The sequence below is a fragment of the Stegodyphus dumicola genome, chromosome 1 (assembly GCF_044657685.1).
Source record: "Stegodyphus dumicola isolate Sdum_Otavi_A_Nest chromosome 1, ASM4465768v1".
NCBI classification, from domain to species: Eukaryota; Metazoa; Arthropoda; class Arachnida; order Araneae; family Eresidae; genus Stegodyphus; species Stegodyphus dumicola.
The window spans coordinates 290047286-290072995 of NC_140768.1; the positions used below are offsets into that span (position 1 = coordinate 290047286).

The following is a 25710-nucleotide window of genomic DNA, read 5'->3' on the forward strand; positions in this document are numbered from 1 at the left end:
TCTCGATTTTACAGTAGAACTTTATTGCGCTTATTTACTCCGTTTTCCAATCAGCAACAGAAGAAATTCACTGGATCAAAGAAAATGATTAACTGCATAGAAAATTATACCTGCAAACAGACAATATTTTAGGAAAAAGCTATAGTTTGACCGCCGCAGCCGCTAACATGAACGCCAACATGCAGCGTTTAAAAATTAAGATAAAAATTAAGAATTAAGATAAAAATTATGAATTAAGTAATCTAAGCCGAAATATTGATCATCATTTGTAATTAACTCTTTCATTAATTGTGTTTATTTTGTGCATCTATTTATTTATTTATTAATAAAAATACAAATGTTTTCAAAACTTAATTTTGCTATATATACATAATTTAATAATAAATTGCAATAAATAATAGTTATCACATGACGATTTTTATTGTAATTATTTTTTATATTTTATTGTAAAATTTTCATTATATTATTAATGAACTATAATAATATTATTATAGCTGGTTATAAATCTTTAACGATAGTAAATAATTATTATAATTATATTATAATTAATAATTATTATACATATTTTTTATCTTTGAACTTAAATGTATGCACATTATTACGTACTGAAAAATATATATTTCATAATAACTAGTTATAATAAAAAATTATAATTATAGTTATTTAATTAATTATAATAATTATTATACATATTTTTTATCTTTGAACTTAAATGTATGCACATTATTACACACTGAAAAAAAGATATTTCATAATAATTAGTTATAATAATTATATAATAATAAATCATTATCATTATAGTTATTTAATTAATTACTATAATAATTATACTATAATAAATAAACATTACATTTCTTTTTTATCTTTGTGCTAAAATCTATATGCATTATTATGCATATTGTCTCGGGGGGGGGAAACCCACAAAATTTATTTGTTTATTTTAACGGGGGGGATATTCCTGTAATACTGTATTGCACTTGTATTACAAAATGTCACATTACAATACTGGCAGATGCTACAATTTGGGCATATCCTACTCAAATCAGGTGAAATTTATTGACAGTTTTTTCTACACATCAAAAAGGGTACTTCTGTCAGAAAATATTGTTCGGTGATGTTCAGTGATCTTTTTTTTAAAATAAGCAATATAAGCGATGGTATATGCACTGCTCATAAAAAATTCGTAAATTAAAGGAAAGAAATTCATCATGTTTAGTTTTCAGGTTTGAAGTCAGTATGAATTTTAGTTTCTGCTCATATGAACCAAAGGTGTGAAAAACATGCGATGAAAGGATCTCTTTAAATACATTTATTACAAATAAAATAATAACTAAAATTTAATCCTGCAGGTCTCACAAATATTATCTCAATTAATCAAATTTGCGACAAGACAAAATTCATAGGATATTAAGTTGAACATAAAGCTTCCTGTGCTGCCATCTTTTGGTCGTTAAAAGAATTATGTAACTAATGGAGATGTTATATTAAAAAATAGAAGAGATAAAGACTTACCGTAGAGTAGATAGACGAACTTGTGGACACCAAAGATAATGCTGATCCATGGACTGAAAAAAAGAGACAAATAAATAAATAATAATAATGAAAAATATTTAAGAAATTAAAACGATAAAAATTATAAAATTAAAGTTTTATTAACAGTTTCATAAAAATAAACGTTCCTTTTTAAAGTTTATTGTAAATTCGTTTCGCATTAGATTAATAAATAATTATATAAAACATAGAAAATGATAATATATGTTTAATAAAGGATAAAAACATAAATTATATTATTAATATCATTCGAAAATCTAAACAAATTCAAGCAAACAGCAAACATTAATTCTGTTTGAAACAAGCATGTAAACATCATCAAGTGAGAACAAATAAAATCTTTCTTTTTTCATAATTGTTGCCAAAACTAAGAAACCAAAATGTAAATATTTAACATTTAGAAACATGTTCCTATACAGAGTACTTTTCCTTTTCAAGTGTATTTAGAAATAAGCATGACAATCTATATTTGTGAAAAATTAAATGAGATAATTATAGCACTTTATTTAAGTATTTAATTACTACAGAGTGGCAAAAGTAAGGAGATTCTTCAAGAGTAAAAAAATGTTTTGAGAATGTAATTTGCGGCTATTAGGAACGGTAGTAGATTGAAACTTCATGCATATTTTTATTCTGTAAAATGTAAAAATAAAGCTGATTTTACATTTTTAATAGCTAATTACATTTTTTAATAGCTAATTACTAATCTCCATCCCATACACAGTAATACCTCCTATAATGGACATCTCTGAATAAGGGACACCTCTATTTAAGAGAGAATTCTGTTGGTCCCGATGTCTTTGAATGCAGATTTTTAAGGGACACTGAAAAAAAGTTTCAAAAATAAGATAGAGACAGGTACTCTTTGTCAGTAATCTTTTGAAGTTTCAAAGGCAATTTTGTTCTTAGTGAAAAATAGTTTTGTGACAAGGGAACAATAAAATGAAAAGTTAATCCCCTCTCTTTTGAAAACTGCTTTCCAGCAAAGAAAAGGGGAGCAATACATTGAGAAAAAGGATATTTCATATTCATAGAATTCAAAATCTAGTTATTCCTGCTACAGTTCACGGCAGGGAGAAGAAAACAATGTTAGCAAGTTTTAAAGCAAGCTTAGACAGGGACCAAAGGTGAATGAAGAAAAGATGATGAAAGGATGGTGAGATGACTGGACTACTTGCCATAGTACAGGAATCTCACATTGTGAACAGTGTGAAAATTTCTATCCTTCTTAGTTCATGCTAGGACAGGGAAGCAAAGAAGTGTAGTTTTGTACTTGCATGCTATTTTTACGCACGTTATGTAGCACGACTTCAAAGAGAAAAATATTAACATAAACAAAACTTTGATTGAAAGCAGAAATTGAGAAGCTTAGTCAGAGAGATTTAGGGCAGAAATTTGGAACAAGTATAAACCAAATAAGTCATGTGCTAAAGGATGAGAGGAAATGAAGATGCTACGGATTTACTAATTCAAATGAACATTCCTAGATTATAAATTTTAGAAAAACAGAAGCATGCGAAACAAATACAGTAATGTTCAATTGGTTTTGTTCTGTAAGAGCAAACAATATCTCTGTAAGTAAAATATTATTGCAAGAAAAGGCAAAAGAAGTTTCAGAAAGTCTGGAACTACAGAACTTCAAAGCATCAAATGGTTGGTTAGTCAGATTTAAGCAAAGACATACCATTACTTTTAAGACTATTAGTAGTGTAGTAAAATCAGTAGATGTGCAACATGTAACAGACTGTATAAAAGAGCTAAATAAAATTGTGAAGGATATGAGACTAAAAACGTCTACAGTGGAGATGAAACTGAATTACGTTATCGAATTCTGCCTAATAAAACTCTATGTTCAAAGGAGGAAAGTGATCTGGAGGTAAAAGCTCCAAGGAACATCTCATTGCGCTACTTTGCTGTAAGATGGAAGAACAACTTGAGCAACCGCTTGTAATTAGAAAGGCGAAAACAAGGAGCTTCAAACACATCAATCCAAAAGCTTTATCGGCCCATTAGCATCACAATAAAAAGTCATGAATAAAAAAGGAAATCGTATAATTCCTCTTGATGAAACAATATGTACAAAAAAATAGAAAGATTCTGGTATTTCTTGATAATCTGCCATCCAATTTGCCACCAACCGTAAAATTGAAATCAGTGAAAGTAGCGTTTTTTCCACCTAATGCAACACCTGTAGACCAAATTTATTATTAGAAGCTTCAAAGCTCATTACAGAAAAATATTTTTATGACCTGTTCTTTGTTAAGCTAGCGATTTGTTAAGCAAATGTATTGGATTATTTTCAATAAATTTCTGTAAACACAAAACTCTATTGTTCATTTCATACATTTTTGTAATAATTTAACTTTGTTAATTAAGGATTTTCATTTTTCATTAACTTCAAATTCAAATAAATACCCATGACTATGTTACTTATTCATATATCATTAATTTAAAACTTGATACAACTTGAATTTCTAATGACATTCATTTTTTTTTTTCAGTATGAACCTTCTGAACAAAGGACAAAGGGGAAAAAATGTCTGGTCCGGTAGGTGACCCTTATTGGGAAATACAACTTCATTAACTAAACTTACACGCAATATTAATATTACCATAATTATATAACTCTTATTTATACTCAAAGTTTAGATGCACTATAGTTAAAAGAATACACTAAAGGAGGCAAAAATTACTTTTGTTTGCGAGTGAAATCTGTAACACCAAACAGTAACATTTAAAAGATGTGAATACTTACTATCATCATCCTTGCTGTTCATTTTCGATAGAAGGCCCGTCATATAGGGTGACATGGAACTCCGCCCATTTGTGTGGTTAGAGAAACTGCCCGAATTTGGCACCGATGACGTAGTACCAGGAGATAAAGGGTACATATTATACCGGCTACCACCCTGAAAAAGAAGTGAATTTTACTGAGACTGGTATTGTTTTACACACTGGTTTGCACACAATAGTTCACAAACTGGTTTCGGTGACAGACGATAAATCCCACAGAATTTTCGCCGAGTATCGAAGCTCATCTTAACACAAAATTCGTTAGAATAACACTTGCAATTCTAGATGGACTTGATCCAACGATTTATGTTAGATTTAGAATCCGATTTACAAAATGGCGGACTGGAGAAATGGAACTTTCACCTCATTTATTTCTTTTCAACGTATCATTGACGAGAATTATATTAAGTATCTCACGAAATAATCTGAGAATTAACTATATTTTCATTTAAATTTATTTAAAAATACATTGTACCTTTCTGCATATTTTGTTTTTATTGTTTCAGTTTGTCATGTGTCATATAAAACATGAGTTTAAACATTTTAGACAAGGATCTCGTTTGTTTTTCCCATGGGGAAAAATTGCTTAAAGGGAAGAGCCTATAGAATTCTCACTGAATTTTACTACAAATTAATGAAATTAAAATAACAGAAATAAATCAGTATGATCATGCCTATGATAATAAAAGGACCTTCATGTTCACGTGATATTCTCAGCTTCAGCTGTGGTGGCCATATAATGGTAGAGATAGGCTGTGTAAGTCAGCATTAGTTTATAAATCCAGCCATCTCTAAACAATATCAGAAACCAATAAGAGTGCAAGACTAATGTCTTATTTTTACGTGACATAAATCTGTACCTATGTCTGCTAACACACTGTTGCTAGAAAGATTTAAGTTCAAGTAGCACGTGATGTCAGAACTATTATGATATTTTGTGACGGCGTATGTACTCTAGTTCACATGACCTCTGACGTCATTACAAATCCAGTCTCCATGGTTTCCATAAGTTACGGGATATTATTCAGTTCCAGGTCACTTTATTACGAACATTAGTTTTGACGAGATTTTTAACGCTCTATTGTTCCTTTTCCATTATTTAAATCTTCATTTCCTTTTTAAATTAATTCTCAATTAATTTAGGTTCTTATTATTTAAGTTAATTTGTTCATATCCATTGTTAAGTGTTTTCTTACGACTAGGTACTAATTAACACTATTGAACTAATTAATTTAAGTTAGCAATTAATTTTTTGTATTCACCATTTCTTTCTTTACTTAATGTAAATGCTTTTCAGTTTATTTTCGTTCTGATTGTTGAACTCGTTAGATTATGATTACTAAGAAAAGCTACGTTTTCTTCGCAGGTAAACTTTTTGTAGTGTTAGAAATCTGATGTTACTCTAATTTTTAAATCTCTACAGTTTTAACCACTTAAAAAAAAAAAAAAAAAAAAAAAAAAAAAAAAAAAAAAAAAACGTAAAATCTGAGATGATGATGAATTTGGTGGCATTTCCTTTTTTAAAAATTTCACTCGAAAGGTCGATGGATCGTATGGATGCACAACAAACAATAAAGATAGAAAAATTTAATTCATATCTTATTTATGCTATTAAAATATTGTTATGATTTAAGCTTTCGAATTTCACATTTACGTCGTTTGCAGTATTTTTTTGTCTTGTCTGTTTTTTCTTTTTAGCCAATTCTCAGACAAGGATTTTTTAAGCCAAATATTTTGAAAGGTTGTAAAGTTATTATGTTATTTTGAAGCAGGAGACATGAAAATTATGCAGTGCCCTCGCCGTGACTCGAACCTGGGCCTCTTGAATTCACGTCGAGTATGCTTCCAATTACACCACGAAGGCATGCAGAAAGGAGGGAGAACATATATACTCTCCTTTTTAAAGGGCGACTGGGGATGAGGGGAAATCTTGATGGTGACAAGTTATCATCCACCACCGTTTATTTTAACTGTAGAGTCATTAGGAGTAGAACATTTAGTTTTTTTTTCCTATTCTGAAAAATATGCAGTATCCTCGCCGGGATTCGAACTCCGAACCTCCTGAATACGCGTCGAGTACGCTTCCAATCACACCATGAAGGCATGCGGAAAGGAGGGAGTCAATACCTTATAAGATGATTGTGAATTTTTTTCATATTACCCATAATTCACATTTTAGCCAACACAACAACTATAATTTGACTTCAACTTTGCAAGCCTACTCATAGATCACCAAAAGTAAAGCAAATAATCAAACACGTGAAAACATCTACGACTGGTGCCGAAGACCAAGGAGGTTAGAATAAATGGAGTAAGCCTACCCCGCATGTCCCGCATGGAGGTAAGAATGAACTTCCTACCTACATGATAACCCGTGCAATAAAAATGAAGCCGCGAGGTTTTGCTACATTCTCTGTGTTGTTTACACGTTAGCTACTCGTCACTGAATGTTTATAAGTCTACCGTTCTAATTTTAATGCTTAACATAAAATATTTTCTTCTTAGTATAGAAAAACATAATGACTGAAAATAACTGTTCCAAATTTAATAAAATCTAGGTACATAAAAATGTGTAAATGATAACTATAAGAGTATATATATGGTTAAAAACCTAGAAAAGAAGTAAAAAAAAAATAACGGTACTTTATACAAATTACGCCTATAGACACCTTTCTGAGCTTGCGTACATTGCTATTTGCTCCTCAAAGTTAGTGTAATGGTATTCAACAATATGTTTCGTACTCTTATTTGTATGCTACAGGGCAACCATGGTAAGTCGTGACGTCACGTTGTTGCCATTTTCTTGGCTTTATTTTTGCGACGTCATGCTTTCTCAATCTATTCTAACCTCCTTGCCGATAACCAGATTCTTTTTTGAAAACTGAGCGCAGGTGCGCTCTGTTGCCAATTTTAATTTAAGTCTAAATAAATTATTACTTTTTATTATAAATTAATTTTTATAGTTACTTTACGCTAACATAAATGCATTTTACGGATATAGTAAAAATTTTCAAGTAGCAAAAGAGCAGCATAAAAATATATGATGGAATAGTACAAAATTCGCAGAATCGCGTAAGCGTAAAATTTAATACCGCAGATTTATGAATAGTAGTAAATTTGTGAAAAATCGCACTACCTAGCAATACTTCCCATACTTATGCTGATGCCATTTTTTTGTAGTTTTTCTTTTTATAAGAAAGGCTGCATTTCTTAAGTTAGGCTTAGAGAAATTTTAAATTTACAATTTTAAGGAAAGATAATAGAATTATTCCTAATTATAGCAGATCACAATGAAAAACTTATGCGCTGACTTACATACGTGTTACAGAAACAAGATCGTTTTGGATATCTTTGGTTCCTGAAACATAAAACTCCGTAAATTCATTCTTTCCAACAAAAACAAAAGTCTCGCAGAAACAAAGAAGACAGAACTGAACTGCAGTTATAATTCGAGAAAATTAGGCCGGAATGAAAATTACCATTTTGATAACCTGCATCAATCAAACTGAAATGATCGATGCTTTTCTACAGACCTCCGATCGATAGAATTGAAGCACAGAAACAGGTCAAGGAATCGATAATATAATCGGCAACCACCTCAGTTATCATGCCCAAGTTAACAGAACTGTAACATTTACTTTTACAAACGAGTCCTCATGAATAAATGATGAAGAGGACACACACTCGGATAGATTTTGCGTATTGTTAGTGCCCCCTTCGCAGAAGGTTTCTCGGCTAATTTTACTTTTAATGATGTCATTCGAACGCAGTCCATTGTTCTTCGCTTTCATAAGACACAGAGAAGAGGATTTTAAAGAGGAATCCATTTGCAAGAAGCTTTCAAACGAAAGTGGAATATGAGATAAGTCTTGAGCAAACGAAGGTGACAGAGCTTTTTTAAGATACAGGAGGCGTTTTTAAAAGAAGTAAGGAAGAAGATATTCAACGGACATTTCCACAAAAGGTCTCTTAAGACTTAAGATAGCGTTTCTGAATTGCAAATGTTAAGGTTATTTTACACTTCTGAAGATATAACCAGCATATACTTTTGATCATTTGTATTCTTCTACAAGTATTTTATGTAGTACTTGCATATCAACATTCAATTACTCACTTTCGCTTTTCGAATAGAAAAATGCTGAGTAAGGAAAAAACGCGATCTAAAACTGGTTTTGAGGATAAGATTCTTTTTCTCAATATTTTTAAACTTTTTGATAATTTTGTTCATATTTTATGGATTCTACTAACGCTAACTTTTTAATATTTCAAAGAAATATTATTCTTTCTATTTTTGGAGAAGAGAGGAATAAAAATTATAATATTATAGTATTTATCAATGAAACAAAAACAACTATTTAAAAATAACAGGCACTTATCGATATGCTTCAACTGAAGCAATAAGTTATGTAACTTAGAGATCATTAGGAATGACATTTTATTACGGAGCACCAGACGTGAAAAATGTGCCGTGTCCTCGCCAGGATTCGAACTGCGGACCTCCCAATTGCTAACCGATGTGCTTTCCAATTAAACCACGAAGGCACGCGGTAAACAGCGAGAAAATATCTTATAATCTGCTGTCGGGTTAAAAAATAAAACAAAAGTATTCTAATGAAAATAACGAAGTTCTGAAACAACATGTAAAGAGACACATTCCATACATTTAAAAAATTATTTAAGAGGTAAAAAATTGGTTTTAATAAGCAGAAACAATGGACAGAATTTTGGTTTTATTGGGAAACTGATACTACTTTCTTTTAATAAAACAGTTTTAATTGCAAATTTACTTAGGACAAATTTAGTTCTTCTGACTAAAAAAAAACATGACGTACAATATTTAAAGCAAGTTGAAGATTTAATTAACTTTTGAATACATTAATCCCTAAACTAAGTATTGTATTTTGATTATAGTATATAATTTAGCACAAAATACAAAAAATAACTGTAAATGATGCAAATAAGATAATTCTTTTAGAAATATAATCAGAAACTCGATTTAAGCATATGAGACAAGTAAAATCTAATTTTTGGGGATAAAATTTTACTGCGAGTGAAAACTAGTCCTTGCAACTTTCAGTTTTTTAATATACGTAAAGCAAAATTAATCGTAAATCGAAATTTCCATGGCAAAAAATAATAGTTTACCTGTGGCACTGAACTTGGCGACGTTGGCTGAGAATTGGTATTTCCCGCTGCTGCCGAGGCGATCGCAGCCGCCATGAAAGCACTGCCACTTGGTGTAGCATACGTATTCTGTCCCTCTGGATCGTCCGATGACCTTTGCAGCATATAGGATGCTAACTTCTCCGATTTTGTCGACCGGATGGAGTTCGACCTCGACAACCTTGGTGACGATGCCAGCTCTCTTTGGTGAAGCATGAGGCGAGCGTGGGTCAGGCTGTTGGCACGGGCGTGCTGGATCTGCAGCAGAGAAAAAAGGGTGAGATTATGTAAAGAACGATGACTCTGATTCGGAAAAGGAGGTTCAGAAACAACAGCGATAACTCTGATGGAAAAAAAAAAAAAACAATGAACACCTGGCAGAAAAAAAAAAAAGCAGCACCGTGTTAATCAAGTCTTTTAAACCAGATACTACTGCATGCGGGTTTGGAAAGAACATCCAATAGGTGTCATCGAGCCTCTTAGCATATAGGGGTTTCGGAAACTGGAGTTCATGAAGGTTTCTTTTTCGTTGCACTTGGCTCAAAATGTATGTAAACATGGTATCCTTGACAAATATATCGGAATTTTCAAACGTATTTGTTAAGTTACAGTTGAATGTGAAGAATAAGAACTAGTAAGCGAATAATCGCTTGAGTTCGTGCGACAGTAATTAAACTGGGAAAGGGTTAAAAGACTCTTTATTATTCAAATACGATTTAACAGAACTTCGTCTTGGAGTTTTACAATAAAGCCGAAACTCGGCCTTCAACTTAGGAAACTAAGAATTAAAACTTAATTAATCTTAACTAAAAAGATATGGCCGAAGATATCAAGATTCTAACGGAGTTGGTCCCTTAATGCTAATTGACTGCGAAGCTATTGAGGGCCTAAAGTACGGCCGAGCGTAATAATAGCTTAAGAGAGAGAAGCCTAAAAAGGCGGACGCGTGCTAGCCAGAATCTCTGGTTATCTCTGACTAAGACAGTAGAACTTCGTGGTTAAATACCGCTCTTCCTCAATTTGCATTCAAACGTGATTCTAAAACTATGTTGTGGCCGGAAATGGTAAGCTGAAATTAAGAAGCGATAAGAAAGGAAGTTTAACTCAAAATTTAACTGTTAATAAAATTAACATAATCCTAACAATTTAAATTTTTATAAAAGTTATTCGGAAAATTTTAAGGTAGGAGAAGAAAATGCAAATCCATATTTTTAAAGTTTTATGCTGTATTACGGTTCCCCTGTCACCTTAGAAATGACGTTTGCTTAAACCGATTATATTAATTTTGAAACATCTATGTTATTTGAAACCGCGAAAAAAGACTTTTTGTTCAGTCTTAATCGAATTTATCCAAAATTTTACTATTAACATATTCACGTCTTTGTTAACTTCACAGCTTTATTTCCACAAACACAAAGGGCCCACCAGCGGCCGAGCGGTAAAGTCGCTGAACACTGGTAGTTCGATTCGAGGTTCGAATCCCGCGAACGGGCTGGCGGCATGGGCGTTTTCGTGGTTTTCCCCGTGTGTAACGAGTATACGAGCGAGTTTCCCTTAGAAAGTCCTCCACGAAGGCATCCCTCATCTTAGGCAGATAGCCCTCGAGGCTTTGCCATAATCACACACACACACTCCACAAACACAAAACATTTCAAATTATAAACAAAATGCATGCTCGACCTTGGATAACCGCTATTTTATTTATTAAAAAATGCTACAATGCGCTATTTCGTAAATTTTATTTTCCGTGTGTCTTCCTGATATATTGTATATTTTGTTAAAATTATATTTGTTTAAAAACTAAATAATACGCACTTTAATTTATCGACTGAACTAATAATTAATAAATAAAATAAAAAGTGTCACATTATCTCATATTAAAAAGCTCTACAATGAAATAATACTCAAAATTTTGATTAAAACTTTCATTTTTGTACTCGCTTAATGTCGAGATAATATTTAATCCACTTAAGATAAGTACTCGTAGCTCATATGTAATTTATAATGTTTTCGGAATAATGCAGATATGAATACTATTCAAAAACGTTGAAAAAGGGGACCTTCAATTATTAGAAAAAAAATCCATAGTCACGAATATACAAAAGAACCCCGAAAGTCTAGAAAAGAAAATACCCTGTAAGTGAAAAAGCTCACGTATAAAACCCTATCACTCAGTTCTAGCAAATTATATCTAGCACAGTATTATTGATTGCAAGGTCATTTTGATATCCTATGGCAGATTTACTTAAACTTATTGTTCTAGAGGTAGCTTTAAAATTTTTTTTATGATGCTACGGAACACCTGCATAAAAATACAGTTTACGGTATATACATTTTATCAATAAATTATAGAACTAATAATAAAAAAAAATAATTCGTAACGCTATTTTGAATAGAATGTCTTTGAATGGATTTGTTCATTTATATTGTTCTGAGAATCATCTTAATATTAAAATACTCGGCCTAGCTTGAAAATCTATTAACTATTTTGAAAGTGCAAGATAAAAGTGTTAAACACAGGAAGGTTAACTAACGCAATCCCCTATGAATGTACGTACGTTATGACTTCGAACCTATCAAGGTTATTTAAATAGTGAACCCTCTTGTGGCGACCATTTCTGACCCGATACTTGTAAAAGCGTAAACATTAGTAGAAATCATCGCCTCTCTAAGACGACCATCTTCCCAGAAGACGAAACACGCATGGAAACGTGGTGATCGTTCTTAAAATTTGTTTCCTACATAAAGATGCTATATTAAGAAACAAACATTCAAAGAAACTTTAAAGTCGTTGAAAAATCATTTTACATTTCAGTAACTATTCATGTGTTTTTAAACAACAAATGAACATTATAGTCTTCACGCGAAAAAGGAATTCTTTTTAAAACTATTTCTTCCATGTACTTTATCAAGATGTGTAATTTTTAGCAATGTAAAGTTGCATAAGCACCTATCTAGTCGGGTGAAATAAAAGCCATACAAAACTAATATAACATAATCGAGTTATGAAACTAAGAATTTTTTATTTTATGGAAACGTACCAATTCTTTATTTCTCTACGATACTAAAACTTTAATGGGAAAAAATTTTCTGTAAAAGCAAGAGTAGCCTCTTAACAGTTACAGACTAATAAAAAACATGTTCTAAATTTTATTCGAGTTCATTTTTGCAGGGTTCCATTGTGAGAAGGAAATATTACTTTTAAGAGTTGCTTAACACACACCGGTTAAAATAAGACAGATTTAATATTCAGCATTAAGAAAGAGGAATTTTATATTAGGAAAGGAGAAATTATTAAATATTTCAGCGCTTGTCACCTTTACATATTCCCTTAACTTTTCTCTAGAATTGAAATCTCCTTAATCAGATAATAAATTATATTTTATAGTTTTTTCACGCTCAGTATCTATCCAGATTTAGGTACTGATTTTAATTCTAAGCTTGTCTTTTTTTCCAAATGATTTTAAAAAGTTACTTTCTAAATTTATTTTCTATTTTTCTCAATAGAAGAAGCTACTATTGCTGGTTTCTTAATTAATTATATATATATTTATCATATTGAAGCAATGTATTATTGATAAAATGGTATAAAATATTTGCTTACAGAACTAAAACTACCTACTGCATAAAGGTTTAACAAGAAACTACTTGTAGCATTTTTTCAACATTTTGCTACATTCTTGTAGCAATATTAAGGGGAAAAAATACGTATTTGTAGCATTTTTTCCCCTTAATATTGCAGTAAATTCTTCGTATATTTTACTTTCTTATTTCGTAGTCCCTTTTTATATACTGCAGTGAATTCTCCAAAAATTCTATATACTGATTTTTAAGCAAGAAAGTTGCCTGCTTACTGGCTTTCATATATCGAACAGATTTACATTTATGAGTGTTTTCTTGACTTAAGACTAAGCATGGCGAAAATAATGAAAAGCATTTTGATCATAATATCTACCAGAATACAAACTACATCGATTAGCAGCTTATATAACATGAAAATATCACTCATAGTTTAAATGTCATTTCTTTAAAAGCATTCAATTTATTTCTTAATTCATAATTCTAGCACTATCAGAATGAATGCAATTATTTCAATACAAATGTAATTTTCAGCTCCATGTACCATAAATCTTCCTAAACTGTAAGTCCCGAAAGGAAAGACAGTTTATATTCTTTATTCAAACGATGAAATGAGGAAAAAATATTCAAACAAATATTTTCTGACATCTTTTCACAGATGCAATTTTTTCATTATGGGATCATCAATACAGTTAAAATAAAACACAACGATTAATTTACAATGCTTTATAAAATTCACTTTTAAATGGAGTATAAGAAGTGTTCCTCAAAGTGGTCGATATACTTGGGGCATATGATTTGTCCATGCAGGGATTAGGCATGAAGAGTATGGCAGAAGGCTTTAGGTTTTACATGGACAGTGGCACCAGCAATAATTTTATACTGAATATCACAAGTTTAAACATAAATTATTTACCTAACAATTTGAATATGCTACATATAAAATATTATAACACTCTATTCTTCCTTGTTAATTAAAAGCATTTTCAAAATCACTTTTAGTGGAGTGAGGTTTTAGTACTGTATATCAGTTTTACATTAAACAAATTGCCTGTAAAATGTTGGATAAGATTTTAGAAAATTTTAACAGCTTTTAAGTCTAGTTAAGTTAAAACCTAGTTAGCATAAAGGCCTAGTTAACCTAGTTACACAGCCTAGTTAACTTAAGGCTATTTATTCAAGCTAAGAAAATATAAAAAATCACTGTTTTTCATTAATACTTATAGATCTCATTTATTAGCAACACTTCTGAAAATTTACGTTCAGGACAGAACAAAATATTTAAAAATTGCAGGTTGTAAACAATGTGTTTAGACAAATAACCCATCATGAAAGTAATTACATGCTAATGATTCTATATTACAAATCTGACTAATTTGACAGGCGAAAACATAGACTTCTAGGTTACTCTGTGTTTAATTAATTTAATCCGTTAAATTAATAATAATCTAATAATTAATCTGCTTAATTAATTTTCACCGCCGAACCTGCGAATTAATAAAAAAATTTTCAGTTATATATAAGCCTGCGAATTAGGAAAACAAAATAAATTTCGGGTACAGATTAGCTATACGAAACCTTCCTGGTATTTAGAAAACACTCTGGACACACTTGGTACTACATTCTTATTTTTACAACGCCAAGTATTACGTAGATCCTGTAAAACTAGTTTCTTTGTATACATATGACATAAGCAGTGAAGCAAATTAGATGCTTTCATTAATATGAGCATGGACAAGTGAATTCTCTTCTGGAAACCACCCCTGAAGGTGACCAGTATTTCTGAGAACAATATCCATATTCCTCTAAGACGACCACTTCTACAAAAGACCAAAATAATATGAAACAATGGGTGATCACTTTAGAAAAAGAACTCAGATTTTTTTTTCTTTATAATCTTTTTTATTCGCTTCCCCCCCCTTTTGACTATCTATGTTTTCTGGGAATTATATTGAAACTTTATGCAGACAGATCTGCAACTTTATTTTCGTCGTTTAGTAAAAAAAAAAAAAAAACTGGTCGAGTGATATCGCAAGTTTGCATTTCATTTTTAAAAAACGATTTTTAATAGTTCTCATGTCATTATAGCGTAAAAGATACCAATAAAACAATGAACTGTTTAAGTAAGACATATATAACACATATATCTACTATAATTCTACTATTATTCCAGCATTTGCTACCAGTCTTCAGATCGCAAAGCCATCTACATTAAGTCACGAAAAACATTTTAAAAAGCTTATTCTTTACGACAAATAAATTTTAATTCTGTCGTTTAAAAATAACAAAAGAAAAATATGAATAATTAATTACACAAATCTGAAGTTTAATGCGGCAGTTCTACGGTATGTATATTAAAAAACGTGTATTTTGCGTTTGCATCTAAAATAAATATTTTAACAACATATATTTTCAAATTTAATATATTTTATGATTTAAAAAATATAAAAAATGATTCGCAATACCACGTGTAAATTGGTGCAAGTGTATGATGCATTAATTATGGATTTCAACAAATCTAATAGCAAAGGAAATTTTTTTACAATCGCATTTAACTTCCCATGTAATTCTCTTCTTGAACTTTATGATAAATCGATCTATATAAAGGTATACATGATGAATGGGCCATGTTAACTCTTAAGTGTCTTTGATCGATTAGTAACCGCCCACAGCATGTAAGCAGAAATTCAGCAACTGATTGGTACATTATGAAGTTCCCAGTTTATGACTAAAACATAAATATCCCATATAGTATTAGATTAATTCGAGTAGCATATGTTGTAATATTTAAGGAAATTTAAGAATTTTGGAAAATAATGCTTTGCTGTGGGTTATTCTAATTTGTAACAAAGGTATTAAAACCATTTTTCTTAAGAGGATTCTCATAGTTATTATTCTAATAGTTATATTCTAATAATAACTGTGCATTATTCTAATTTGTAGCAAAGGTATTAAAACCGTTTTTCTTAGAAGGCATTTTACAGCAAATCTTTTACAAAGATTTGAATATGTGCTTTCAGTTGCAGCAATCCCTTTATTAAAATTTTAAGTATAAAAATTCCGATAATCATATTTTAAATTAATAAGGCAATTCAAAAGCTGCAAGAACATTTTTAGATATCCATATTACGTTTCAGTGTTCAGTTCAGTTCAGGGCGATACAATAGTTTTTACATGATTTTATTTAAATTGGTTTCTGTCTTTCTTTATTTTGGAAAGTTTTTAAAATTTTACAGCAAATCTTTTACAAAGATTTGAATATGTGCTTTCAGTTGCAGCAATCCCTTTATTAAAATTTTAAGTATAAAAATTCCGATAATCATATTTTAAATTAATAAGACAATTCAAAAGCTGAAAGAACATTTTTAGATATCCACATTACGTTTCAGTATTCAGTTCAGTTCAGGGCGATACGATAGTTTTTACATGATTTTATTTAAATTGGTTTCTGTCTTTCTTTATTTTGGAAAGTTTTTAAAATTTTCAAAACCTCTTCTATTGCATCGAATTTCTTCACATTTTTTACACATATGTATTTGTGACGACAAACAATACAATCACTTATTCAGTACAGACTATTTTAATTTTCAAGCGACCTTTCATACATGTTTTGCACATGCCCTTGCTTAACGATCCAGAATTTCGATTTTTACATTATCGGATAGATCGGACAATAATTTTCGAAATGAAGTTTTTTTCGGATCAAAATCTACGGATGGATTACTTATAATGTAATGGAATTTAAATTAAAATTGTCAAAGAGAAATTTAAATGAGTGTAATCTTATATCATCGGATAGATCGGAAGATCTTTGAAAAGGAAGCTCCGTCGTGTGTTTCTTTCGTATGCTGATTAGAAGTAATACATTTTTAACATTCAAAAGTAGTAAATTTTTGTATTATTTCCCCTTTATGAATTAAAAAGTATAAAATAAAATATATGATTTTTAAATAATTGCAGAAAAAGTTTAAAAAAATTTAAAGCTGTGACAACATTTTTTCCTCACATACAACTGAAAATAAAATCCTGGTATGCCCATCACAAAGCATTTGGACTTGAACGTATTTGGAAATTTAAAATAATTAGAAATGATAGCAGCGATATAGCACATAAAAGACTGGTAGCATTTAATTCATTTTTAAATATCCGCTTGACAAGTTTGATTTAAATTTCATCACTGCTTGCAACACATGATTTTAATTTTAGTCATATTCGACTAAACATGTTGTGATATCAGAAAACATTTTTCCTTAATTCACTTAATTAAAAGGTGTCAATTCGAAATCTCTTTTAAATATATTTTATTTATGAACTGAATAGTTACTAATTTCAGTGTGAAAATTAATCAACCTTTCGATTAGAATTGCTCATTTATTCTGTACTGAACTGACTCAAAATGCATTATTTAAAAAAAGAATAAGTTAACATATCATGTAAAATAAATCATTCATTAAAAAGACATTCTGTTCAAAATATTACTGCCAATGACTGTTATATTATTACATCTACACAAATTAAGGTATCGCTACCTGTAAACACTTATTTTAAAGCAGCTTTCTCTACGCAACCTGAAAAATATTTCAAATGCTTTTTCAGCATTGAAAATTTCAGAAATGCTGATTTATGGAAAAATGTGGATTTCTTTGAAAGAGATATCTAGTGCATACTTAACAGCATATTCAAAAACTGAAGAGGATTTTGAGGAATCAATTTTATCAGTTACAAATAAAAATTTCGAAAAAAATGTTATCTTGTTTTATACGGAATATTACGAAAATTTAAACTACTTCAAGATGACTATGAATTATAACTCGCACTTCATTAAATTTTACGGAATACTCGCATTTTATAGCCATAGATTAACTCAAAGAAATTTAAATCAGTGGTTTCAGTGGAAGGGAAAAATATCAGCTCAGTTAAATATTTACAAAAATTAATAATTCATTACCTATATACCGTATTTAAGCAGTTTCATCATGCTAAGTATTTAAGCATTATGAAGTAAAGTGTACTTTATATTAAACAAGAATATGCAATTAATTGTTCATTACACAATTTAACGAAATATTACCCACAATAACTTTTGTTAAAGACAGAATTTTTTAAAAAAAACTTTTGCTTGTTTTAATGCTTCCATTAGATAAACGCTTAAACTAAAAATATAGAGTTAATTGTTTATTACACGAAATATCAAAAGGCAATATGTTTTGACTACTGATGTATTCTTCATACAAATAACAGAACTGCTAGCATAGTGAATGTTTCTTTAAGAATACATAAGGTATTTAGAAAGAAACGGAGTAGCTTTAACATATATTGATATCATAGATCTACAACAATATCATGACACAAGCAAATAGGCAGATCAAACGCATCAGAGAGAAATTCATGCAAATGGAAAGGTAAATATGGAAGCGTGCAGATTCTCACCTGTGCGTGTATGCTGGAAGACGTGGATGACAATGACTCCATGCTGTCCGCTTCGGTCAATGTCCCACCCCTGCCCCCCGTTACGGAAGTGCCACAGCTGGGACTATGCCTCATCCACGAGTAAGGGCCGTGCTCTAATGTGGCATAATTATCCATATCTCTTAGGGGGGCGGAAAGCCGGGGAGCTCTACTCCCCAGCATCATGTAGTCAGAAAGGGGTGTAGGTGACCCGTTCAGTATAGACCTGCTGCCATACACTCGTTCTTTTAGTCCTGTGCCAGGGCCCGGGGTGGTCATAAAGTACTGTTTGGGGGGCGGGGGCGGATACTTCCGCCCCAGCGAGCTGTACTCGCTGTCGGAGTGCACCGCGGGGCTATACAGGTCGCTGGTGTTGGTCTGCGTGCTGCCGCAGACTTTGACTTTGCTGCCGCCCTTGCGCGATGCTGGCGGGTGATGGTGATCGACCGCGGGGCGGCGCTCTGTACCGGCGTAGCACTGCGACATTTCATCGGCAGGGGCGCGCTCTATATCGCCGATTTTCTCATCCGCGCCCTTCTTGCTATTACTGGCACAGGAGGACGATGGCGCGGAGGAACGGTTATTGCTACCTTGTTGTTTGCCGCCGTTACCGTTGTAAGCATTACTGGTACTAGGCGCTCTCTTGCCATAGGGTGGGGCGGCTGGGGCTGCTCCGGTTGCCGTGGAAACCGCAGCGGAGGAAGAGCGAGAAGTCTTGCGGCTGCCGCTACAACTGCTGCCCGCAGGTTCCAGAGATTCACAGCTGCCACCTTTCGAGGAGGACTGCTTTAGCTGCTGTTGGCACTTACTGGACGTGTCATAATCCGGATGCCTATCCGGTACGACAGCAAGTTTGTGTTTGGACCGGTGCGAATCCGGATTGCCGCCCTTCTTTGATTCAGGGTTCTTGACAGATTTCTTGCTGCTTTTGTCCGATTTGACAGACTGGACATCTTGTTGCTGCTGTTGTTGCTGTAGAAGGTATTTTTTCCAGGATGACGATGAAACATGATGGAATGCACTAGTCTCAGTCTGCATGGAACTGTCAGTTTTCTTCACATGTGCCTGTTTTGATTTCGAACCACCCGGACCGATGGCGGGCTGCTCTTCTCCAGCCTAAAAATATTTAAGAAGATATTGCAGTAAAACAATCAGTCAGAATATTAAAAAAAATGAGAGAAATAAATAATTAATATTTTAAGCAAAAATCAAGCAAAATATAATATTAAGGGAAATTAATTGGTTTCGAAATCAGTACATATACTACCGATCCTGGTAAGTGTGATAAACATTATCATAACTGATCACTTTCTTATTTGAAAGTAAAATTGCATAGTAACGCAAAAAGGAAAGTGAATTAATTGTATATTGAAACAGAATTTTAGTATCACGTCGGAAAGTATTAGAACCAAGCCAAGCCTCATTCCTCATAACATGAAATTAGAAATTTAAGATAACCTGAACCAAGACAGTTGATATTAAGTCGTGCAGAACTTTACGATGTGAAAAGGTAGATAAGTGTATTTACATATAACGTAAAATTTAAATTTTGATTAAATATTTCACTCACCATTATAAGCAAATTATAACTCAGCTGCTTATACTATGGCTTTCAAATCGACAATGCATAGCAGATACACACTGACACATTTTCATAGCATTAAAATTAGCAAATTTAAAAGAAAAAGTGAAATTTTCAGTTTCTTAAATTTAAAAATATTTATTGCAAATCAAATACTACCAAATATTGCTGTAAATACTACCAATATTGCAATCCAATTAAAATTAAATATTACTGAAAATTAAAATGATTATAATTAACACTTTTTAAAGTTCTTTGATGGTATTGTGTAGTTTATAATCATTCTTTTAATTCCTGCTCTAATTTTCCGAAGGCAAGCAAATCAAATTGGGTAAAAAAATCTAATAAAAATGTTAATATAATTTTGCTACTAGCACATTAATTAAAAATGCTAAGACTGTGAAATAAAACTGTCACGATAAAAGAAGAGCTAATTTAAAGATTGCAGTTAAAGCTATGCTTCTTTCATTGAAAGTAAAAATATTAACAGGTTTGGTGGGTATTCATGTTCATAAATCTATTTACAGGTAAAAATATTAATGTGAATTTTGTTTCCGTATATAGGAGTATTTTACATATTACCCTGATGGGTTTTAGTCCATATCACATTACTTTTTAAAGCTCCTCTCACTCTCAGAAAAAAAAAGTTACAAAAAATGAAAATATATCCCTGCTGTATATATTTTACATGAAAAAGGAAAAGAAAAAATCGGTAATTTTGCTTATTAAATCAGACCTAATTCATTTTAAGTAACAATAACAAGAAAAATAAAAAAGCATTAATTAATTAATTTTTTCAGATGTTTATATTTGCAATCAACATGGTATCTAAAAATTCTTTCGAATTTTTGCTTTGACTTGTGGAACTTCTACAGAAACTGCACGGAAGCCCACAGTTTAGTAGAATAAGTCTGAAAACCGCTGCCTCAATCACTTTTAACACGCAAACTCAAGTTATGTTACGTACTTCAAAGATGATTGAGGTAAAAACTTATTTCCTCAATCATCTTTAATACGCAAAATTGGAGCTAGCAAATACCTATATTAGAATACACGAATTTTTAATATTCAGACTTTGAATTTACAAAGAATTTCATGGAGAATCAGAATTTATCAAAATATACATAATGCACCGAAAATATAAGCTTTAAATTAAATCCGAAACCAATAAACAAAATCAAAAATTGCAATCAGATTTCAGCTTAATACCAGACTAATTAAAAAAATTTCTGAGCTGTTACAACCTAGCCATAGAAGCAGTGCTTTCTAAATTCTCGGATTTGGCAGTTTTCGACCAGGATAGCAAAACATACCTTTCGGCTTTTGTCCGAGTTGGACGCCGTGTTTGGAACGGAAGAAGCCGTCTTGGAATGACTAGTACTCAGTTTCTGATTCCTCTTTAGACTTCCGTAGACGTTGTTGTCTGAACTTACTGATGAGCCGGTCAAGTTGTCGTCGGTGCTCAGCTCTGGAAAAGTGTCACTCACGCCGCTACTCACGGAACTACTGTCATCAAAACTGTAAAAAACAAACATAAATCATTTTTTAGAGAACCATTAAAGAAAAGCTTAAAATTTTTTAGAAAAAATTGTTCTTTCAACAAAATAAGAATACATTTAACGTATTAAAAGCTCCAATTCATCTTAAGACTTTTAAAGAGCTCGGTACTTTTCCTCCAGCTTATTAACGTAGTTAACATTACTGCTTTGGGTAAAATTTCGATAAATAGTTCCTAGATTATGTATTTAAAAATTTGATGCGGACACCACATAATTTCCTAGCACGGCCTATTAAATTATAGGCATTTTTTGCTGCATTTCATTTAAACTTGAATTCAGTTCTCGCTTTGCGACAAGGCAAAACTACATAAAAACTCAAATATCTTCATTGAAAATGGAAAGATATAGAAAAACATAAAACGTCAAATACAGTTAAAACAATTGAAAAAACAATTTTTACAATTAAAATTACAGTTTTACGCAAAAACAAGCAATTCGCCAGCAGGCAAGAGGCAGATTTTTTTTTTTTTTTTTTTTTTTTTTTTTTTTTTTTTTTTTTGGTGCACAAAAATAAGTTTCGTGCTGGTCCCACTCGGCAAAAAACCACTGAAGGTGCACAAAGACTTAATTCACTATTCTGCTAAATTTCAAATGTAAACAAATATGGTTGCTATGGCTAAAAAAGATTAGGCTTAGCCGCACTTAAACAACTTTTAAATTGTTGATAATTCTAGAACTATTGCATGCAGATTAACTAAAGGCATAAAAACTTTAAGCACCGGAAGATAAGAACAATATAATTCAATCATTTTTAAAGCAAAAAATGTACAATTTACCGACATATAAGAATAAAATGTTGAGCGCCCTGAGCCGAGCAGTATAGGAAGTATGTATATACTATATACTTTTGCTGCGGCCGATTGCAACCAAAACGGGAGGTGCATGTCATAGCAGTCCTATATACAAAATTTCAACGTTCTGAGGCTACTCGTTTTTGAGTAATGCGAGATAAGTACGTACGTACAAACACCACGAAAAAAATCTCTTCTGAATCCATTTTAAATCAGTTTTTTAATTCGTTTGGGAAGAAAGAAACCTTATTCTATCCTTACATACAGATGTCACGCAAAAACATCGTTAAATCGCGTTCGATAGCGGCCAAAATAAATATTTTCGTTGAAATATGAAGCCCGGAATTTTTCATTTTACCCGGAATTTTTCATGCTTACAATAATTCCTTTACTTCGTACGAAAAAGAAAAAAAAGTATTAAAATTTGAATTAAACATCTTTTTAAATAAAACTTCAACGGTTTTTACGCATAATAAGTATTCGATAGCATCCAGATGTGCATAAAACAAAGCTACACATTACTGCTATTACCTTCAAAATTACAAGATTAATAAATATTCAAAAAAATAAATCTTGAATTATGCAATTAATGTTCGTTATATGAATTCCTCGCGTTCTAAAGGAAAAAAATTTCATATAGTCTCATGAGCTGGGATCTTTTTGCACCAGCCGTTGTAATGGAATGAAAGCTATAATGAGCGGTCATTGCCACAAGCATGGACTGTAGTTTTAAAATACTTAATTATTTCAATTTGTTTTTAAAGAAAGAATTTCTTTTTGATAGCGGTGTACATAGACAGTTTATTTACAGCCCTACATAAAATGCCAGTTGAATTTTGTAAAAAAGGGCCACCCGTCTCTTCATTTCATTTCAATTATATTTTTAAGTGATGGCCTCATTAATAAAGTTAATATCTCCCTCGCCTTGGCTTGTCAAAATTTTTCCGTTTTCACGCTACAATAATTAGATTACATATCTTTTCTATATCTTAAAATTTATTGGCAGACAGAAAGTTGCCTTTTAAAATTCTTTTTTTCCGAAAAGAAATAATAATAAGAACGAAAGTCTTTCTACGCGAAGGCAGGGGATGTATGCATAAAATAAAACTCATAACCGAATGCCTGTCTTTCCCACTTGCATGACAAAAAAAGAAGGTCTGTTGCGGAGGTCTTAAGCACATTTTGTTTTGTTAATCCTTCTCGCTTTGTTCTTCGGCTCCTCAGATGTTAGTTTTTTCTTTTATTGACTTTCGTTTCGAGGTTAAGTACTCAGATGTTGTGATAAACGATAAAAAATGGATCAATATCATAGTATTCCTCGTAATTATTGTGTCATTCGTCCTCCTTTTTTTTAATTTTATTTTTCCCTCTCTTCTATTCACCTCTGTTATTATACGAAGGTCATTGTCTCTTCCAGGATGAGTCATCGAATAATTTTGTTTTTCTTTGCTCTTGTGTTAATCATTCACAGTAACATTTAACTTGAAGGTGTTCAGCTGGATAAATATTATTGATAATTAAATTAACAGCAGTAACGTATTAATATAATTATAAAATATATATTGCAATAAATTAATAATAACACATTAACTGTTATTATTATATATATATATTTTTAAGTGTTTCGTCCACTATTTAGCTATTTGGCTGATCCGGAAAGCCCAGTGAATTTTCTATCCTTTCATACTGCACAGCCAGTTTCCAGGCTTTCGCTATAGTAGCAAATTTCTCCTCAAATAAACTATATAAAACAATACAGGACCAGAGTTTGTTCGTCTGCTATACAGTATGCATGTGAAACTTCATGTGAATGGATCTGGAAGTTACTGAGATACTTTTCCATATTTTCTCCCAGAGGAATAACATGGGAAAAGGATTTTTGTTTTACACTATGCAGATTCAGTGTGATTTAAATTTTATGTATTACTGTCATCGAATTACGTTATGCAGTTTTTTTTTAATGCTGATTATATTTTCTGAAACAACAACAACAGCCTTAAATTTATTACAGTGACCCTGCAAAACAGACATCATGCAAATATTAAAAGATAAAGTAAAAAGTGCAATTAAATATTCACTTTTAAAAAGGGCATTTATTTATGTGCACAGTTTTTTTTTTTTTTTTTTTTTGCGCTTTCAACGCTGATCTGATTTACGTAACCAAATGAATTCGTTCTGTAGATTCAATGATTGTTAACAGCATTTTTCTGTTAACTACAGTATCAGTTATTCCTCTTCCCTGTGATTTGACATCAGTTCCCATATTATCTTAATAAATCAACAGTTATATATTTGCATACATCTATTTATAAATTTTTAATATGAAAATCATATTTAGAAATCTGATTTCAAAAATTTGTATGCAAGTAAAAATATTTCCATTCCGTCCGAGAAAAAGTATTTATAATATTTCGGATAATTTTCATCTCAGGAGGATAAACGTTTTTATGTTCGAGTTATTTGGATATAGGACATATTTTCCTCATTAACAATTATCTTCATTAGTATATCAAAAGGAAATTTAAATTTTATACTTTTAATAATACGACCAAAGTTATCATTAACTGAAAGCCTAACTTATTTGATTAGTTTCTTGAAAAAGAACCGTATGTTAACGACCAACTATTCAGAAGATATTTAGCTGTGCTCTCTTTTTGAAAAATTCTTTCCATTTAATATAAATAGTCCTAAAAATCTCGCAAGAGGATAAGAAGAAAAAAGGTAGGAGCTCTTCACAAAACAAATGGAAAAAGTTCAATCGAAAGCTAAAGCTAGATAAATAGTTTACACCATTTTTCCTCATCCGTCAAGGAAATACTACATCATGACTCGCAGTGACGGTTATGGATGCGAGTTCTTTCTCTTCATCCTCAATCTCGTCTGCTATCCACATACCATGGAATGACAGCGGAATATTTAATATCGTCCGTTCGGCTGTCAGAAATCTTCGGCCGAATGTCATTAATAAACCAGTACACTGCCCAGCCACTGACGGCAAAGGTTAGAAAGAGCAATACCTCAACAACTCAATCTCGCGCGCTGCATACCATTTGCGTGACAAACATAGAAATGTAAATTATATTAAATGTCCGAAATGCTGCGCGTTGAGAACGGATGTGGTGTATTGTACCCAGAAACTACAGAGTATTAAATAAGGCTATGAATTTTGTGATTCTTGTGCTAGCAGACAGAAGGCAGCTGTTTTGAGTTAGTGTTGGAAGAAGTATTTTGAGCGCACCGAAAA

At 31.6% G+C, this 25710-nt stretch overlaps 1 protein-coding gene across 6 annotated transcripts in view; it reads right to left on the reverse strand.

The window, feature by feature from the left end:
* Positions 1-25710, reverse strand: part of sick (sickie) — a 975074-nt gene that overhangs the window by 124843 nt on the left and 824521 nt on the right. For all 6 annotated transcript variants that reach the window (XM_085808514.1, XM_085808521.1, XM_085808510.1 and 3 more), the window contains 5 exons: positions 21430-21634; positions 18517-19650; positions 9490-9765; positions 4307-4460; positions 1513-1565 (listed from right to left, as the gene is read on the reverse strand). In XM_085808514.1, the coding sequence (XP_085664640.1) occupies positions 1513-1565; positions 4307-4460; positions 9490-9765; positions 18517-19650; positions 21430-21634 (1822 nt within the window). The remainder of the gene's footprint in view (positions 1-1512; positions 1566-4306; positions 4461-9489; positions 9766-18516; positions 19651-21429; positions 21635-25710) is intronic.